At 36.2% G+C, this 16,791-nt stretch overlaps 4 protein-coding genes across 5 annotated transcripts; 3 read left to right on the top strand and 1 right to left on the bottom strand.

The window, feature by feature from the left end:
* The first annotated feature begins 416 nt into the window (after window positions 1-416).
* On the top strand, window positions 417-3,034 carry LOC107403816 (uncharacterized). The gene is made up of 3 exons (XM_016023634.4): window positions 417-658; window positions 783-902; window positions 2,600-3,034. The coding sequence occupies exons 1-3, from the start codon at window positions 614-616 to the stop codon at window positions 2,777-2,779; spliced, it is 345 nt and encodes a 114-aa protein (XP_015879120.2). The 5' UTR covers window positions 417-613; the 3' UTR covers window positions 2,780-3,034.
* A 2,945-nt stretch (window positions 3,035-5,979) lies between these two features.
* On the top strand, window positions 5,980-9,960 carry LOC107403814 (protein kinase PVPK-1-like). 2 transcript variants are annotated; one of them, XM_016010728.4, is made up of 3 exons: window positions 5,980-6,479; window positions 7,250-8,433; window positions 8,868-9,960. In XM_016010728.4, the coding sequence occupies exons 2-3, from the start codon at window positions 7,271-7,273 to the stop codon at window positions 9,736-9,738; spliced, it is 2,034 nt and encodes a 677-aa protein (XP_015866214.1). In that variant the 5' UTR covers window positions 5,980-6,479; window positions 7,250-7,270; the 3' UTR covers window positions 9,739-9,960. The 2 variants fall into 2 exon arrangements, with proteins under 2 accessions (XP_015866214.1, XP_015866213.1); XM_016010727.4 differs by lacking the exon at window positions 5,980-6,479 and adding an exon at window positions 6,672-7,036.
* A 1,765-nt stretch (window positions 9,961-11,725) lies between these two features.
* On the top strand, window positions 11,726-14,319 carry LOC107415308 (altered inheritance of mitochondria protein 32). The gene is made up of 5 exons (XM_016010735.4): window positions 11,726-12,150; window positions 12,263-12,339; window positions 12,918-13,223; window positions 13,306-13,389; window positions 13,658-14,319. Exons 1-5 carry the CDS (start codon window positions 11,749-11,751, stop codon window positions 14,028-14,030), a joined length of 1,242 nt encoding a protein of 413 aa, XP_015866221.3. The 5' UTR covers window positions 11,726-11,748; the 3' UTR covers window positions 14,031-14,319.
* A 367-nt stretch (window positions 14,320-14,686) lies between these two features.
* LOC107415325 (U-box domain-containing protein 7) lies at window positions 14,687-16,647 on the bottom strand. Its single transcript, XM_016023630.4, has 2 exons — window positions 16,051-16,647; window positions 14,687-15,613 (listed from the first exon to the last, which is right to left on the bottom strand). Exons 1-2 carry the CDS (start codon window positions 16,263-16,265, stop codon window positions 14,809-14,811), a joined length of 1,020 nt encoding a protein of 339 aa, XP_015879116.3. The 5' UTR covers window positions 16,266-16,647; the 3' UTR covers window positions 14,687-14,808.
* Window positions 16,648-16,791: the final 144 nt, after the last annotated feature.

The following is a 16,791-nucleotide window of genomic DNA, read 5'->3' on the forward strand; positions in this document are numbered from 1 at the left end:
GTATGCTCTAGAAATGGCTAAAGATTCTGGCTCCTTAAAGCTACGTGCTCTTGCTCGCCTAAGAATTATAGCGTACATACATGCTAAGAATGGATTACCAGCAACCAATAAATTTGTATAATGCATTCGCTCCAACTTTCATGAGAGATTTTGTTTTATGGGCGCCTTTGCTCCATCCTTGTCTATCACGGGCAAGAGGGTAAAAGCAACGTAATGTTCCCGTAAACGACGTGTCGTTGTGAGACTTTTTACGAGGGAAATATGATAAATATTTTATTTTATTTTATTTTATTTTTTGGTGGTAAAAAATAGCCGAAGCGGAAAGATTCAAAAGTATTACTAAAAAAAACAAAGAAAGAAAGAAAAGGGCCAAAAAAAAAAAAAAAAGAAAAAAAAAAGAAACAAAAAGATTCAAAAGAAGATATTTTTACTTTGCGTTTTTCTCATAAAAGAGAGAAATAATAATAATAATAATAATAATAATAAGCATGAAATTTTTCTGGTGTTCCTTCTCTTTCTCGCAACGGGTCAGTCTGAAAGTGAGATTTTTCAACCATAGACAACGAGAGCGAGATAAAAAAACAATTGACACAGAGAGAGATAGGCGCCAATAATGGCAATGGCGTGTTCGAACCTGGGTTTGGGTTTGTACCCAAAGGCGAGCGATCCATACGCCAAACTTCTATTTCTTTTTTCTAAACGAATTGTGTTTGATTTCATCTAAAATTATAAAATTTTTCTATTTCTAATTTGTTTTTGAATTCCCATTTAATATTTTGCAGACGCGGTCACTCCAAGTAATTTGCAGAAAGAAAGAAAAAGACAGAGATAATCGCCACCCCTATAAAGTCATCGAAATTACTCCTCCGCCCAAGAATCTCGGCGTTCGTTGCTTTCCCTCCGTAAGTTTCCCCTAGCCATTTTTTTTTTTTTTTTCATATTTGACCCCTTTTCTTGTTTCTTCTATAATTCATTTCTAATTGCTTCATCCTCAATTACTTTTCTGCATTCTGAATTTTGTTAATTTTGAACATTTTACTCCTTTATTGATTTTTTTTTTTTTTTGTTTTTTCCAAAAATATTATTTTCCGAGCTTCTCTCTGTTCTTGCATACTATAATATACGCAAAGTTTTTTTTATCTTGAATTTATTCTATTTATGAATTCAATGTATTTGTTTTGCTATCAACAATTTCTCTGTTTTCATTTAAGCGCTCATATGCAATTAGAATTAGAATAGAGATTTTTTTTTTTTTTTTTTTTTAAAAACTTTTGAAGATTGGGAATAGTCTTCGAATAGCGAGCTGTTTGATCATTAATAAGTTTTTCTTTTTTAAAAATGAGTTGAGCAATTATTGCGAGCAAAAGGTTATTGTAGCGATTATTGAAAGGTTATTCTCTATTCTTGACCCAAAAAATGGTTTTTGTAGTGTACACTCAACTTCACATTTTCTCAATATATTTTATTTTATTTTTTTCTGCTAAATATCACTGTGTACAAGGCCAAACTGTACCTGAAGATGTAAGCTTTTTCAATTCCTTTCTTTCTTTGATGTCTAAATTGTTAGCTTTTCAAGAATGTGACACCCTATAATTTGGAACTCTTTAAGGCTAGCTTTTCAAATCTTGATGAAGCAATGTCTCTAATTTAATGCGTGTGGCGTTTAGACTTTCTTAACATCTTTGGAATTGGCAAGTAAAACTAAAACCATTATACAATTATTTGAAGATGGAACGGAAAGGCAAAACCACACAGAGAGAGAGAGAGAGAGAGAGAGAGAGAGAGAGGGAGTACTCGATTTTAATTTTTACCGGTTCCTACTCATTTTCTTTTCCATGGTTCTCCATTGCAACATGCTTTAAGATGTCTGATGGTTGCATATGAAAGCTACTAGAAAAGATTTGAAGTTTCCACCAGTATAGGATCAAAGTATTGAAGGAAAGGTTTGAAATTCGAAATGAGAATCTGGTGTCTGTCACAAGATTCTGCAGCTCTAATGGTTTAGTCAATTGAAGGTTGTAGAATAGATATTTCTTCAAGTTTCCATATAAAGTGCGTTCAACTTTGCTTGCTCAAAAAAAGAGCTGCTATGAAGGTGAAGGAAAATAGGAGGGGGAAATAATATTTGTCGTATTCCACGGTCATCTTCCTAAGCGATCACTCTAGTCATAGTCACCATTCATTGCATCACTTCTTGTTGATTAACTGTATATCTCAGGAAATCTTATATATAGGTATATATTTTTAACTTTTCTTCTTAGGCGAATTAATTTGCACCCAACAGAATTTGAATGTCCAATTGCATTACTGAAATCGCTTACTTTTTTTCCCATCTGGCCCCCAAAGGCCTTTGGTATCCCTATACATTGGTTGGAAAGCATAAAAATGGAAAAAGAAACTTTCCTTTAAGTTCCATGTAACACTTTATCATCGTTAGTGATCTGTCATGTTGTCAATAATATTTCTCTGTCGGTTCATTCATGGGGATTGGTAGGACCAAGATAGCTAGTGGAATTCGGAACAGCTGAACATGATATTGCTGCCAAGACTGTTTTATGTTTTCTTGTATATGTTCTTATTCCCACCTTGCTTGTTTCAGAACTTGCAATGTGGAGAGAGTGTGACGATAGAAGGGAATACTTATACAATCTCATCTGTAACTCATCGATACCAGCTCAGGAAAGGGAAATATGAACCTAGCGAGAAGAGGCTTGACGTTTTGTCCACAGGAAGATATATCCTTAATTTATATCTAGAGAATTTGCTTGAACAATCTTGACAATCTTTGCCTTTTAGAGCAAAGTTAAATACAATCTCAAAAATGTGATTCTTGCCCTCCATCGTGTTTTGATATATTTTTAGAATCTTTACCATATTTATTGCCAGCAAACTATTGTGCCCATGTACAGTAATGGAACTAAAAGAAAAGAGGGTTTGTATCATTAAGATGCAGATAGGGACTGTTTCTAAATAGGGTGTAAAGTCTTCAATTCTGTGAATTGAATATTTTTATCTCTTTTTTTATTGCTTATTATTTATTTGTATTTTTTATTATTATTATTATTATTTTGTATGTGTGGTTGGAAGGGAAGTAGCGTAGTATATTTGATAAACCATTTTCGTACATCTAAATACCAAATAAAATACACGCTGCTTCTCTGTGCCTCTGTCAAATGCCTATCCATTGTTTTTCATGTCCTTTTTCGCAGTTTTCCATATGCACCTTCACATGTCATATAACCTTTGCACCCCACCGAACAACCCCAAACCTACTTTTTTTTGTTTTTTGCCTCATCTTTGGGCCAAAAGGATACTACTAATTCACAAGGCACACAACTTTGTGGAGGATTGATAAAAGGCAAAATATTATAAAAATCTTTAATACTTTATTCGATTAGAACTTAGAAGAAGTCATTACTAGCTTAAAAATGTATTAGACCATTTAATTTCATAATTGAACCTAACAAACTAATCAGCAGTGAAAAATAATGAGCTAGCCTTTTATTTTTGGCTAAAGAATAATAATAGAGCTAATTATTTGAAAAGAGAACTAGAACGACGTACAGATGTTAATAAATTTAACTTATCTTTCTCTATGATGATATTGAAGAAGGTTAATAAAATTTACACGCTAAACATTTATAGGTCACGGACCCTCATTAAAACAACGAATTTATGGTTGTAGGATGACATGGTAGTAGTTGCCTCTTTAAAAGAGTTAAATGGTAAATTTATTTCCATAACCATGGTTAAAAGTGAAAATCACGAGGGTAATTGAGTTTTATAGACTAAACAATTTCTATATATCTTTTCCCTTTAATTTTAGCGAAGGCCAAAACATGATATCAATTATTTATATTTTTTCATAAAATGGTTTTCTTAATACATGAAACTTGCATGGATCAGAATGCAGGAAATCGTCTAATCATAGGACGACAGGTGGAATTACAATACACGTAATTAAAAGTAAGAAATAGGCTAATGAGAAAAATGTTTGGCGTAAATTGCACCACTGAAAATGATTGTTAGAAAACATGTTTAGCTGATCGGCGACATTGGTCCCATAAGGTGAAACATACCTTAGTTCCACCTAATCATTACACGTGTCAATAATCTGTGTCTACAAAGGAGGATGATCAAACAAGTCCCTCTTCGTCTCTTTCTCTTTTTTTTTTTTTTTTTTTTTTTTTTAAATTTCCTGGACCCACCATCTCCTTGTAATCAAATTATCCAGTAGGATGCCCAAATGGGATCAAAAAGCAAATTCTTCATCATCACCGTCCGATCAGAATAAATCATTAAGTCAAGTCTTAAAAAGGGACCCACTTGATGAGCCCCCCACTTCCACAGAAAAGCATGTACGTGGTCACCACCATTGAGAGACTACTCAACTACCGTATATGCCCACCCCCTCCTCTTTCGTGCTTACCGTCTGCACTACATACACCGGACCCTACGTGGGACCCGATCCGAGACCCGACTGCAGGTGGCGGGACCTACTTGCCTGGTTGTCCGGACCCACATGTCGGACTCCTGTAACTAAACTAATTAGGCATTGATACGTACACCCCACTACACAAAAAGACGATTCTGTCCTTGTCGCTTCGTGATCATTGGGCCGCTTGTCAAGGCAAAAATAAATAAATAAGAAAAAAGAAAATAAAAATATGGTATTAAGTTCACCGCGGGCGTACAATAGAGTTCATGCGCCGAGCATGACAGCCGTCCACGTGCTTATGGCGAAATTCACGTGCCGGCATGTGATGCCTAATTGTTCCCTCCCGCGAAAAAAGTTAATGAAATTGGTGCCGTTACTTAATCCCCATGTGATTACTATTAATATTTATTATTACCATAAAAAAAATTTTAGCAAAATAAAATATTACTGAATCTAATCTAAATCTACCTACGAAAAATCCTCCCAAGATTTTGGTTCCTGTGACCTTTGAAAAACGTTGGAATCGGAGTCGACGGAAAGTGTCCAATGCAAATCCTTAGTTTATCTTCCTAATCTCACAGTCGGTAATGTCGAAATTGCTCAATCTAAGATATGAATATTTCAGTTTCATGTCCACATGTAATTTTGATTTTTTTTTTGTTTTATAAACAGTAACAAAATGAAATGAATGCTAGGAAATTTGAGTAGGGTATCCCTACTCCCTATGCTACACAATTTGATAATAATGCATCTTGGAGCTTTGGCCGGCTCAAATTTGTTTATAAACCCACATTAATTTCTTAAGATAAAAATTTTTAAAAAAAAAAAAAAACCAAATTATGACAATAAACAAGTACTTAGTATTATTAATATTATTTTGTTTGGACATAGACCATGAATACGATTGTCTATAATTTTCTCATTCTTATCAATATTGGTATCGGGTCCGAAATTATATTTTCCAAAAAAAAAAAAAAAATGTGGTCCGAAATGATGGGATTATTTCAAATGGGGTCCTATTATTGTCTTATAAGGATTTAGATGCCATTAAAATCAATAGTTAGATTCATATTTTTTTTTTTAGTGAAAAATAGTTGTATTCATGTGATATAACCAATGAACTATCAGAATATTGTAATAGCGCACCTTTCAAATAAACAAGAAATATTTTTTTCCCCTTCAAAGTTCAATAATTGTGTCGATTATCAATGATTTATACATCAAATAAAAAAAAAAAAGGAGAAGAAATTTTCGAGGATAGTCTTTGGTTTGTACAACAATTATTCAATAAATATGATCCAATAAAAATCAATCACAATTGTTATGGGACAATTTCATATTATTATCCAAAAGTTGCTTATTTATTCGGCACTCTAATTCACCAAAAACAGTACATTCATATGTTTTAAAGAGCTAAAATAAAATTAACAATAATTAAAAAAAAAGAGAAATAATTAAAAATAGTTAAAAAAAATTTGATAGGGGCGGTCCAGGAATGAGGGTGCCCCATAATGAGATTATGTATGTAAGTGTGTAACTGTGTAGACTAAGCACCCACAAAATAAAAAGTTTACAAAAACAAGAACAAGAAAACCAGAGAGGTAGAGGGAACATCCAAAGATAAAGACGGCTTTTTTAGAGCGTTGCTTTGCTTGCGAAGTAGGCTTTGTTTTCTCTAATCCAATGCCATTCTCCCAAACCCCATAACACGACGAGAAATAACAGAAAAACAAAGCCCTTTCTTTTTTTTTTTTGGCTAACCCCTATACAAGAAAAAAAAATTGTTCATTTAATTATTACTATTTTTTTTTTTTTTTCCTTCGTTGTTGTCTCAGTCTCTTTCCTTTTGTGTTCCGATCGGATCTGAAACTCTTCAGCGGGAACCAAAAGAAGCTTACACGCTCAACCCCAAAGTTCTTTCACTTTTCCCTGTGAACTTTTTATTTTATTTTTATTTTTTTACTTTCTGGGTTTTCAATATTCTCACCTGCCATGAAAGATTGCTTGCTCTGCGGCATTGTTTTATCTCAACTCTTATAAGGTACTGTTACTTTCTTTTAAATTCTTTAAATTCATTTCGATCTTTCAAGTTTAATTTTTTTTTTTTTAAATAATTTTTTTGGGGTATTGTTGATTGTGTTTGGTTGCTGTTTATATACATAAAGAAGTTGAAGTTTTTTGGTTTTCAAAGAATTAGAAACTGGGACTTGGGGAAATTAGGTTTGTTGTATTATGCTCCAAATGCGTGGAGACATTTCCTTTCTTGAGTCCCACACAAGTAAATTTAGTTTCTTGTCCTTTATCAGCAGCCAAAATGGGCATTTTAGGTCCCTAAAAAAAAAAAAACTTTTTTGATGGCGGCTTTCAATTGTAAAGCAATGCAAATTATTTTATGGGTATTACTTTGATTATTGAAATAACCAGTTTAAGAATGCTTGGTTGTGAGATTTTGACATTCATTAGATTGTGATTTAAGGCTTATGTGTTGAATTTTGGGTCAGTTCTGGGTATCTAGTTTTCTTCATAATCTTTGGGGGGTTTCTTTATTTGGATGCATTCCTGGTGATCGTATCCGTAATGGGTCTCTCTGCAGATTCTGTGAGTTATGGATTTTTTTTTTGAATTTGTACTTGGGGACATGCAATTAATGTCCTTGCAATTAGCCGGTCGTTGTAACAGTTTTCCTATAATTTTTCAAATTCTGAAAAGGCATTTATAGTGAAGATTCTGTAATTTGTGGTTTTATTACAGCCTTTTCATCTATAGCTATATCTTACAATCACTGTGCTTGGTTGGAATTTGTTGTGGCAGTGTGCATGTCCCGTTTCTCCCATGGAGTCACTTTCTCATGGTGCTGATTCTTCATTGAAGATTCAGAATTCAGCATCTGTAATAGACAACAACCCTCCTTCCACAAGTGGGACTCATCATCCTTCTCGGGCTCCATCTCCTAAACAATCTAGAAATGAAGGGGATTCTTCCACATTCTATGCGACAATCCAGAGTAATGTTACAAAAACAGTTTGCAGCTCGAATGGTTCTGTAATTAATCAGATAAGTTCCTACAAAGTAGCTGATAACAATATGCTGCACAAAGAATTACCCAATATGGCTAAATACTCCAACAATGCATGTAAGGGGAAGTCTGAATTTGGAGGCCAGAAAAATGTTCTTAATAACTCAGAAGAACCTCAGAAGAGTGTCTCCACAGTGGAAAGGAAATCTTGCATCAAGTATCCCGTTGATGATTTGAAGAAGTGTGATCCAAGTGGCTTGCAGGAATCTGAACCATTTGCATCAGGAGCATGTAAAGGAAGTTCTGGGCAAATAAATTGCCAATCAACATCTCAATCGGTGGTAACTTTTTGTCCAAGTCCTCAGAACAGTTTATACTCAGCCACTCTGTATTCAGAAGCCAAAGAAAGTTTCACCAACACAGAAGTCAGTGAATATGCAAGTAGTGTTGAGAAGTCTGGTGAAAGCGGCGAAGTGACCAATTCTTGTGAGTTCATTGAGAGTAGGAAGACTAGCATCTGTAGAGGTAGCACTGGCAGCGATTTAAGTGACGAAAGCAGTTCCAGCAGTTTGAGCAGTGCCATGTACAAGCCCCACAAGGCAAATGATATAAGATGGGAAGCAATTCAAGCAATCCGATCTCGAGATGGGATGCTGGGGTTGAATCATTTCAAGTTGTTAAGAAGACTTGGATGTGGAGATATAGGAAGTGTTTATTTATCTGAGCTGAATAGCACAAGAACTCATTTTGCCATGAAGGTTATGGATAAAGCAGCTCTGGCAAGTCGTAAAAAACTTCTGAGGGCTCAGACAGAAAGAGAGATACTGCAATCTCTGGATCATCCATTCTTACCCACATTATATACGCATTTTGAAACAGAAAAATTTTCTTGCTTGGTGATGGAGTTTTGTCCCGGTGGTGATTTGCATGCACTAAGGCAAAGACAACCTGGGAAGTATTTTCCAGAGCATGCTGCCCGGTAAGGAGCTCCTTTTCCCTTCTCTTTGTTCTTATCACTGATTACTAACATGTTTACTTCTCGACTATGATATGCTTTATTATTTAGGATGCTCATGGTCATGTCTGTGCAGCTTCTAGCTATAACAACTAACTACAAATCAATAGAAACATGTGAATCCAATCTATTCATTCTTTTGTGAGACTTCTGGATACAGAAAACATCCTTTTGATCTTAATGTTCCGTTTAGTTTAACTAAAGTTTGTACCCTTGGATGCCTAGCTTCTTCCATTTAGTTTCTGCAATTTGTCAATGAACACTTAGCTTTTGCTTTTGATAAGTGGTGTTGTAGTTCTATACTACTATTTAAATTAGAAAGAATACAAAATAAAATAAGCTTATAGAGACCCCCACAAGTAGCATGCTAACCCTTTAATGTTGCTGTTGTTTTGTAGGTTTTATGTGGCTGAAGTTCTCCTTGCTTTGGAGTATTTGCACATGCTTGGTATTATTTACAGAGATCTTAAACCAGAGAATGTTTTAGTGAGGGAAGATGGGCATATTATGCTTTCAGATTTTGATCTCTCTCTAAGATGTGCCGTATCCCCTACTCTAGTAAGATCATCAAACTCAGCCTTGGAGACAAAGAACTCAGCATACTGTGCTCAGCCTGCATGCATTGAGCCAACTTGTGTGATGCAGCCAGATTGCATCACACCTGCATGCTTTGCACCACGCTTCTTTTCAAGTAAACCAAAGAAAGAAAAGAAGACCAAACCAAAGAATGAAATATGTCATCAAGTGACCCCTCTTCCCGAGCTTATTGCCGAACCCACAAGCGCTCGATCGATGTCTTTTGTTGGGACACATGAATACTTGGCACCCGAGATCATTAAAGGTGAAGGCCATGGCAGTGCTGTGGATTGGTGGACATTTGGGATCTTTCTCTATGAGCTTTTGTTTGGTAAAACTCCATTCAAAGGAGCCGGGAATCGTGCTACTCTGTTCAATGTGGTTGGTCAGCCTTTAAGATTTCCAGAGTCCCCGACAGTGAGCTTTGCTGCAAGGGACTTGATCAGAGGTTTACTTGTGAAAGAGCCACAGCATCGCCTTGCTTATAGGCGAGGTGCTACAGAAGTGAAACAGCATCCATTCTTTCAGAGTGTGAACTGGGCGCTAATTCGCTGTACAAATCCGCCGGAGGTGCCTAGACAATACATGATGGATATCCCGAGAACAGATGCTGCAAAACAACCCGTAAATGGTAAAGTTCCTGGTGTCGATGTGAAGCCTTCTGGTAATTATTTAGAGATCGATTTCTTCTAATTCTTATCTTCAATTTTCTTTTTGTTATTTTTTTTTTCTTATGAGACCAGTCCCCACCATTCCTCAATTCATGTAGTTACCCCAATTGTTCTTTATTTCCATTGCAAAAGAGGGATACACAATGCACATGTAAAACACTCCTTGAATCCGTGGCCATTGAGTAAAATGCAAATGCAAGTGCAATCTGAAAATGAGGAATAAAATTGTTTCTGTTGAGTTTTCTATCTTGGCTTACTCTTATCAATTTTGCCTCCATGAACGTTTGTTTGATGATCTCAACCAAGAGTTTCTTGGCATACAAGCTTAGTTGTAAAAAATCAAATGAATTTTGAGGCTCCTCCACCGAAGTGAATAGAAAAGACCATTGAAATAATTGAGTGCCACCTTCTAATTCAATTCAAATATTCTTTCCCGTAAGAGAATGCGTCAGCAAATAACATTGTGCTCCGCCGTCCATACATAGTGCCTATAGTCAATTCACAGTTGCTTGCTTTTACAGAAATTCTTACATGTACTTGGTCAAATTTGAAGGACAATATATATATATATATATATTTAGCTATTTTTGTATATAATTTTAACACAAATGTTTAGAATTCATTGTCCTGTGTAAGTTTTACTTTAAAGGCTTTACTAGTGTGGCTAAATGGATTATTTTAATTGAACCTTGATTGTTATACACAATGGCATACTAAAGAATTCTCAAGTTAAGCTTAATTAGCTATTAAGTCTGAAGTCTCTATTTATTACCAAAAAAGTCTGAAGTCTGTTTTACATTAATCATGCTTAATGCTTATGCTTGTTCTTATTGGAGCACAATTAAATGACTTCTAATTCAATTTATTAATGAAGAATTTTCAACTTAACTTTGTTTATTATTGTGAGACTGAAAAACAAAATAAAAAAAATAGACTAAAGATTTATTATCGATTTAACATGTAAAATAATAATTAGAAAAAGTAAAAACCAAAAAGGCGTTGGATGTAATAGAAATCAATAAATAAAGTAAACTTAATTTTCAATTGCTTATGCAAAGAACGCTAAATCGTCCGTAATCTGTGCCTGACTTTCTCTAATGATTAACCTGGAGTAATCAAATGACTGTCTGTTTTGTTAATGTATCTGAAGGACCAATCCAGAGCAACCAATTCAGGAAGCCTTAAACGAAAACACTTCCGCTAAATAAAATTTTAAATTTTTATTGCATACGCCACTTTATCGAGATTGGTAGGCTGGTGGCTTCTATAAACGGCAAGTTAGCTTAGAATTTTCTTCTCAATCATTATTTGTCGTAGCCCACGCGCTGCATTGCACGCTCCATTAGATCAGAGCCCTCCACGTGGGACCCGTATCTTCGTGTGGTTGATTGATCCAATTTTCACTTTCCAATGTGATTGGAGAGGATCCAGGAGCCAAGCAAATGAGAATTCGTCACTACATCAGGGACCAGAGTTATTCCGTGGTCTCGTTCTAAATTAAATTGCTCTTACAATGTATTAAAACATTAAACATAAATAATAGAAGGAATATCAATAACTCAGAAGATGAAAGATCTCATACATATTTCTTTTTTATTTAAGAATTTATATGTGAAAATAATAACAAACAACCACCAAATGCAAGGCAAAACAATATGTTAGTTTATAAACTTTTGCACAATCTTTTATTTTTTAAAAAAAATAAAAAAAAGTCTAGGGACTTTTCCTCTGTGTATATACAATATATTCAAATATGAATTAAAAAAAAAGGAATAAAAAATGACTAATAGTAATAATTACCCGTCCGTCGGTTGTATTTTTGGTGAAAATAAATTGCATAAAAAGGTTAGTAAAAATATCTAAGTCATGCTGTACCACAATCCTCTGCACCCGCCAGCACACGAGCCTCACTATTTTTCATCCACGAGCGCGTAATACCACGCGCCGTCTGCGCCTCTTATGTAATAAATCTCTTGTAATTCCCCTGTGGCGGTCCACAAGTCCACCGGGAGCTTCAAAAACAGCAAAACGAATGCGTTTCACTGGCCAATACTACCGGTCCCTGATATCAGCTGCCCACCATTGCTTCTTTCCTCTGACTCACATTTCCAACTTCTCAAAACCTCTCCTTCTCGTTCCTTTTTCACCAGGACTCACTGCTCGTTTTCTGCACCGCCAACAAACCCAATCCTTTTCCATGGCTTCCGATAACCTCGCAGCCTTGTCGGCCGACGACGAGCAGTACGGCTTCCGCCGTCCTGAGATGTACCAGAGCAACCTCGCCGGTACTGTCGATCCCTACGACCGCCACGTGTTTCTCCGTTACAAGAGCCCCGAGTCTTGGGCTTCGCGTGTTGAGGCCTCAGATTCCGATCCGCTTCCGAAACTCCTCGCTTCGGCTCTCAAAGCTCGGAAGAACGATACCACCGTCAAGGTCGGTTTTGGAACCTAGGCTATTTCGGTTTGTTTATCGTGGTTTTATTGCGAGTTTGTATATCGGATTTGGTTTGGTTTTTGGAGCTAACCAGGTCCTGTGTGATTGGCAGACGAAGCTGACAGTATGCGAGGGAAGCGATGAGACTGATGGAGACGTGCTGATTTTCCCCGAAATGATCAAATGCAGGTAATAATCATAGCGATCGGTTAAGAATTTGTGGTTCTGCTAATTTTCTTTGAAATTGTGAGATGTCGGTATGGTGCTGACGTCAGGGTTATGGTTTGGTTTCTTCAAGCTTTACTCTGTTTGACTCTGAATTGTGCAGATTGATTTGTTGATTAGGTTAGGGCTTAGTACTCTGTGCTTGCTTGTAAAAATCTTTGATTATGCTACTGTTAGTTTTTTTTTTTTTTTTTTTTTTTAGGTGCAATAGTTTTTCTTTCGTGTATTAGCAATTTCCTTGTTGAACTTTGAGCTGACTTCCGAGGTAATGATTTGGTCTAGGTGTTTTTTACTACCTCTAGATTTATCTTTTTGAAAATTCATTTTCATATACTTATATTGATCTTTCTTGATTAATTGGAATTTGTGAATTTGTTGTCTAAAATATTTTATTAGGTTGGATCATGTCTGTGATGATCCTCTCCTCCCCTGGGTTAACTCTTTATGAAAAATGACGGTGTGCTACTAAAATAAGGAGATTTAGGATTTTGTTTTATCATAAATCTTTGAAGTCTGAGATTGTTTTTATTTCTTAATCAAAGGGGTTTGAAGGACTCAGATGTGGATGGCTTTGTTGAGGATGTCCTTGTGAATGGTAAGCCATGGACTTCTGGAGTGCAGGAAGTGTTAAGTGGCTCATACATATTTGTGTGTGCCCATGGAAGTCGCGATCGAAGATGCGGTGTATGCGGTCCAGTTCTCATTGAAAAGCTCAATGAGGAGATTGGGTTTCGTGGATTGAATGATCAGATTTTTGTAAGTGCCTGCTCTCATGTTGGTGGACATAAATATGCTGGGAACTTGATTATCTTTAGTCCACGTCCAGACGGGAGTATAACTGGCCACTGGTAAGTGCCATATCAATCTAAAGGAAACAGGACGATAGTTGATTTTATGTAGGAACTAAAATGATTTGTATTATTGTTGTAGGTATGGTTATGTCACTCCTGAGGATGTGCCTGAATTGCTTGATCAGCATATTGGGAAGGGAGAAATTATAGAACGCCTTTGGAGGTTTGCGAATTTGTGAAAAGTTCAGTTGAACTTTGAGTTTCTGCTTGATATATTTACATTTCATAGATTGGTTCTCCTATTAGATTGGTAAAGTTTATTTAACCATGACAAGATTTTCATCCACATGTTTGCTTAATGCAATTAGTTTCGTCACCATGACAAGATCCTTGTGCTCTTTCTTGGCTTCCTTTCTGATGGATATCATTTTATCTTTATCATTTTTAACATTAATACTTGGCATAGGGATATTAACCATATTTAGTTACAGGGGGCAATTGGGGAAATCCTCTGAGGAAAGTGATAAAGCTAATGACCAGAAGCTTCCTAATGGAGAGGAAATTAAAAGCAAGGAGAATCATAAAGATGGTGGCATTCAGAACAATAAGGAGAATTTTGCGGGCTGTTGCCAGGGTGCTAATGGGTTTACTTGTTGCAGAGATGGAAGTTCGGAGGAGAGCAGCAAAAGTGAAGAAAAGAAGCTGAAAGACAATGTGGAAGCGTCTGGCAAAGAAGGGCCACTGTGCAAACTTTCTGCCTGGGTAGGTACATGGGAACAAACTGATGTCCTTGCTGCTGCTGCTGTGGTTGGAGCTGTAGCTACAGTGGCTGTGGCTTATAGCTATTATAGGAGATCAGGCTGAACTTTAGTTGTGGTCTATAGCTATTATATAGGAGATCAAGCTGAACTATACTTTATAATCCATATGTTCCAGTTTGCTCGTGGGTGTGTTTACCCTGGTTTTTTGTAGGGAGATGCAATAATATAAATAAGATCGTACTCTGTACCAGACTGCTGTTGACAGATATAAGTAATTCTAGCAGGATGACGCATGGTAATCAGAACTTTAGCCATGTTAAAAGATTGTTGTTTCGATACACTGGGTGGATTATTTTGTCAAATACTAGAAATCTAAGTTGAATATTTCTTTAGTTCTTGGTATTCATGTATAAAGATTTGAGGCAGGAAAGAATTTTTCTTGGCACGCTTATGATTTAATATTTTGCTCGAGTGATGGTGGTTGGTATTGAAAGTGCTGCCTTTATGTTGTGTACATTTGTCCGAGAGACTGATGCCTAAATAATTCAACTTCAGATCCCAATTGCATCTTCATTTCTGAATTAGCAGATGTCTCTAAACTAAATTGAGTTCTAGCTGTGTTCGTGTTATCCTGAAGCATGATTTGCATGTTATCCAAGCTCTCTGTATTTTTCTTCCCTCGTTTTCATTATTGTTATTTTGTGCTACCATTAATGTTAAAAGTATCGATATTCAATCATAAAACAAGAGATCAGGAACTATCAAAGAAGTTGAAGCCCAATTCTATTTACACAGAGAGCACACCATTTTCATAATGATACAATGAATAATCCTAGCAAATGGACCAAACATCCTAAAATATGAAGGAAACAACCATAACATCATGTACTGAGCTTTGCAATCATCTCCTCCACCAATCTGAGTGTTGTTGTTTCCACAACTCTCTCTTCTTCTGCATCAATTTCTTGCATAATCTGCTCTATCAGTTCATGCTTTGATTGTTTGTTTCTTGAACTGTATTTCGAGCAATCCCTCAAAAGCAACAATAATTCTCGAGCTGTATTTCTAGCTCTCCATGTTCCATCCACACTCAACTGAAGCAGCCCAGGCATCACTCCTTCCCTTAATATCAATCCTCGATATTTTTCTCTGCAGCTCTGGCATATAAACAGCAAGATTCTCACTGCGTGTTCTCTGCATTGTGGAGAACCCTCTTCAATTGTCTCAACCAGTGCTCGAATTGCACTGGCTGTACCAGCAGTTTGCTGAAGCGCATTTTCTGATAAAGAAACAATATCTTCTAGCAGCGCAATTGCCTTGTTAACCAACTCGCATGATTTGTCCGAGCTGTGAATGAGCTGAAGCAAGGAAAATACTAAACCAGAAGAGACAAATGATGGAATTATCTGATGGCAAGTGGAGAGATTGTGAAGAGTGGAAATGGCATCAAGTTTGGCTTGCGTACTGATGGTGTTGTTCATATCATTATCGTTAGAATAGTTTTCATTTATAAATTCAACCAAGATTTCAATTGCCCCAGATGAAGCAATTGGCAGCTTGTTTGCCTTGCAAGATGAGAGGATCAACATGGCTGCTACTGAGAGCTCCATCAGTGACTTGTTTCGGCACTGAAGGAGATTTAGCAAAACAGGTACGGCCCCAGATTTCACAATCCGACACTTGGTCCTGTAAAATTATAATTACAAGTTAATTGCTTAAGGTAAGAAAAACATTTAAGGACAATCGTACGGCACAAGAAAAAGATAATTTATCTTTTGAAGACAGAAACATCATTGTGATTGGGGCCAACCGCCACCATAACGAATTCAACATCATTGCCAGAACAAATTCCACAGTCCCACTAACTAAACAAAAAGTATTTTTGTAGAGAGAAAAAAATGTTTTATTTTTTGGAAAAATTTTTGGCAGCCAATTCCGCCATTTTCTAAAATTCATGAAGATTTTGAGCAACATTGGAACAAGATTGTTTGAGCATCGATGCCAAACTGAGCTAAATCCTAATGTGCAACGATCAAAGAAGAATGTATTTGAAGTGGGCTTTACTTATGTAGTTTAGAATTGAATTTGCATAATATGAACGGTCAAGAACTGCATAGACTAACCGTTCACTGCCAAAGGCAAGACTGAGCAGAGCAAACAGAGCCGCTTCGATGGCTTCGTAATTTTGAGAATGAAGCATAGAAAGCAAGGGTACAATCACACCTCTTTCTGCTAGCTTGTGCTTCTGTTTACTACTTAGATTAGCAAGTTCAGTTGCAGCCTGAATCTGTGCTTCTCTCTCACCATTGAAAAGATTTTCCTCTACTGTTTTCTCCATAAGAGCTCTCTAGCTAACTGAACTCTCTATTCCTCTCCTAATCACTCTGTTCCTTCAGTTAGGCACTGGTAATATTGGTTGCTTGAAGATGTAGTCTTTGGCTTTTGTAGACATCCTAAATCCGTTGTTTCAGTTAGAAGCAACTTGCTATTCTTTTTGGCCAGCTTTTTTTGAATGTCTGATTGGGATTTTTGGAAATACAATAACGATTCCAAAGAATGAATCTTTAACTTTCCTTTTATAGAAGCAAACGCCATCAGCTTTTTGGTGTATTTTAATATCAGCTATGATTTCATTGGGATATTAATAATTTGGGTTTTAGGGAATTGGGACCTATTTCTCAAAACCCAACAAATAGTGTTATCATTGCATTTAAACTTTATAAAGCTCCAGAAAAACATTGACATCTGCTATATGAATAATGGGTACTGAGTGCTGACCAACCAGCACAATGTTCACCAGAATTTTCTCTCACTTTCATTGGATAACCCCTTTTTTCCCGTTTGTTTTAGCTTAGAATATCAGG

The sequence above is a fragment of the Ziziphus jujuba genome, chromosome 4 (assembly GCF_031755915.1).
Source record: "Ziziphus jujuba cultivar Dongzao chromosome 4, ASM3175591v1".
Taxonomy (NCBI): domain Eukaryota; kingdom Viridiplantae; phylum Streptophyta; class Magnoliopsida; order Rosales; family Rhamnaceae; genus Ziziphus; species Ziziphus jujuba.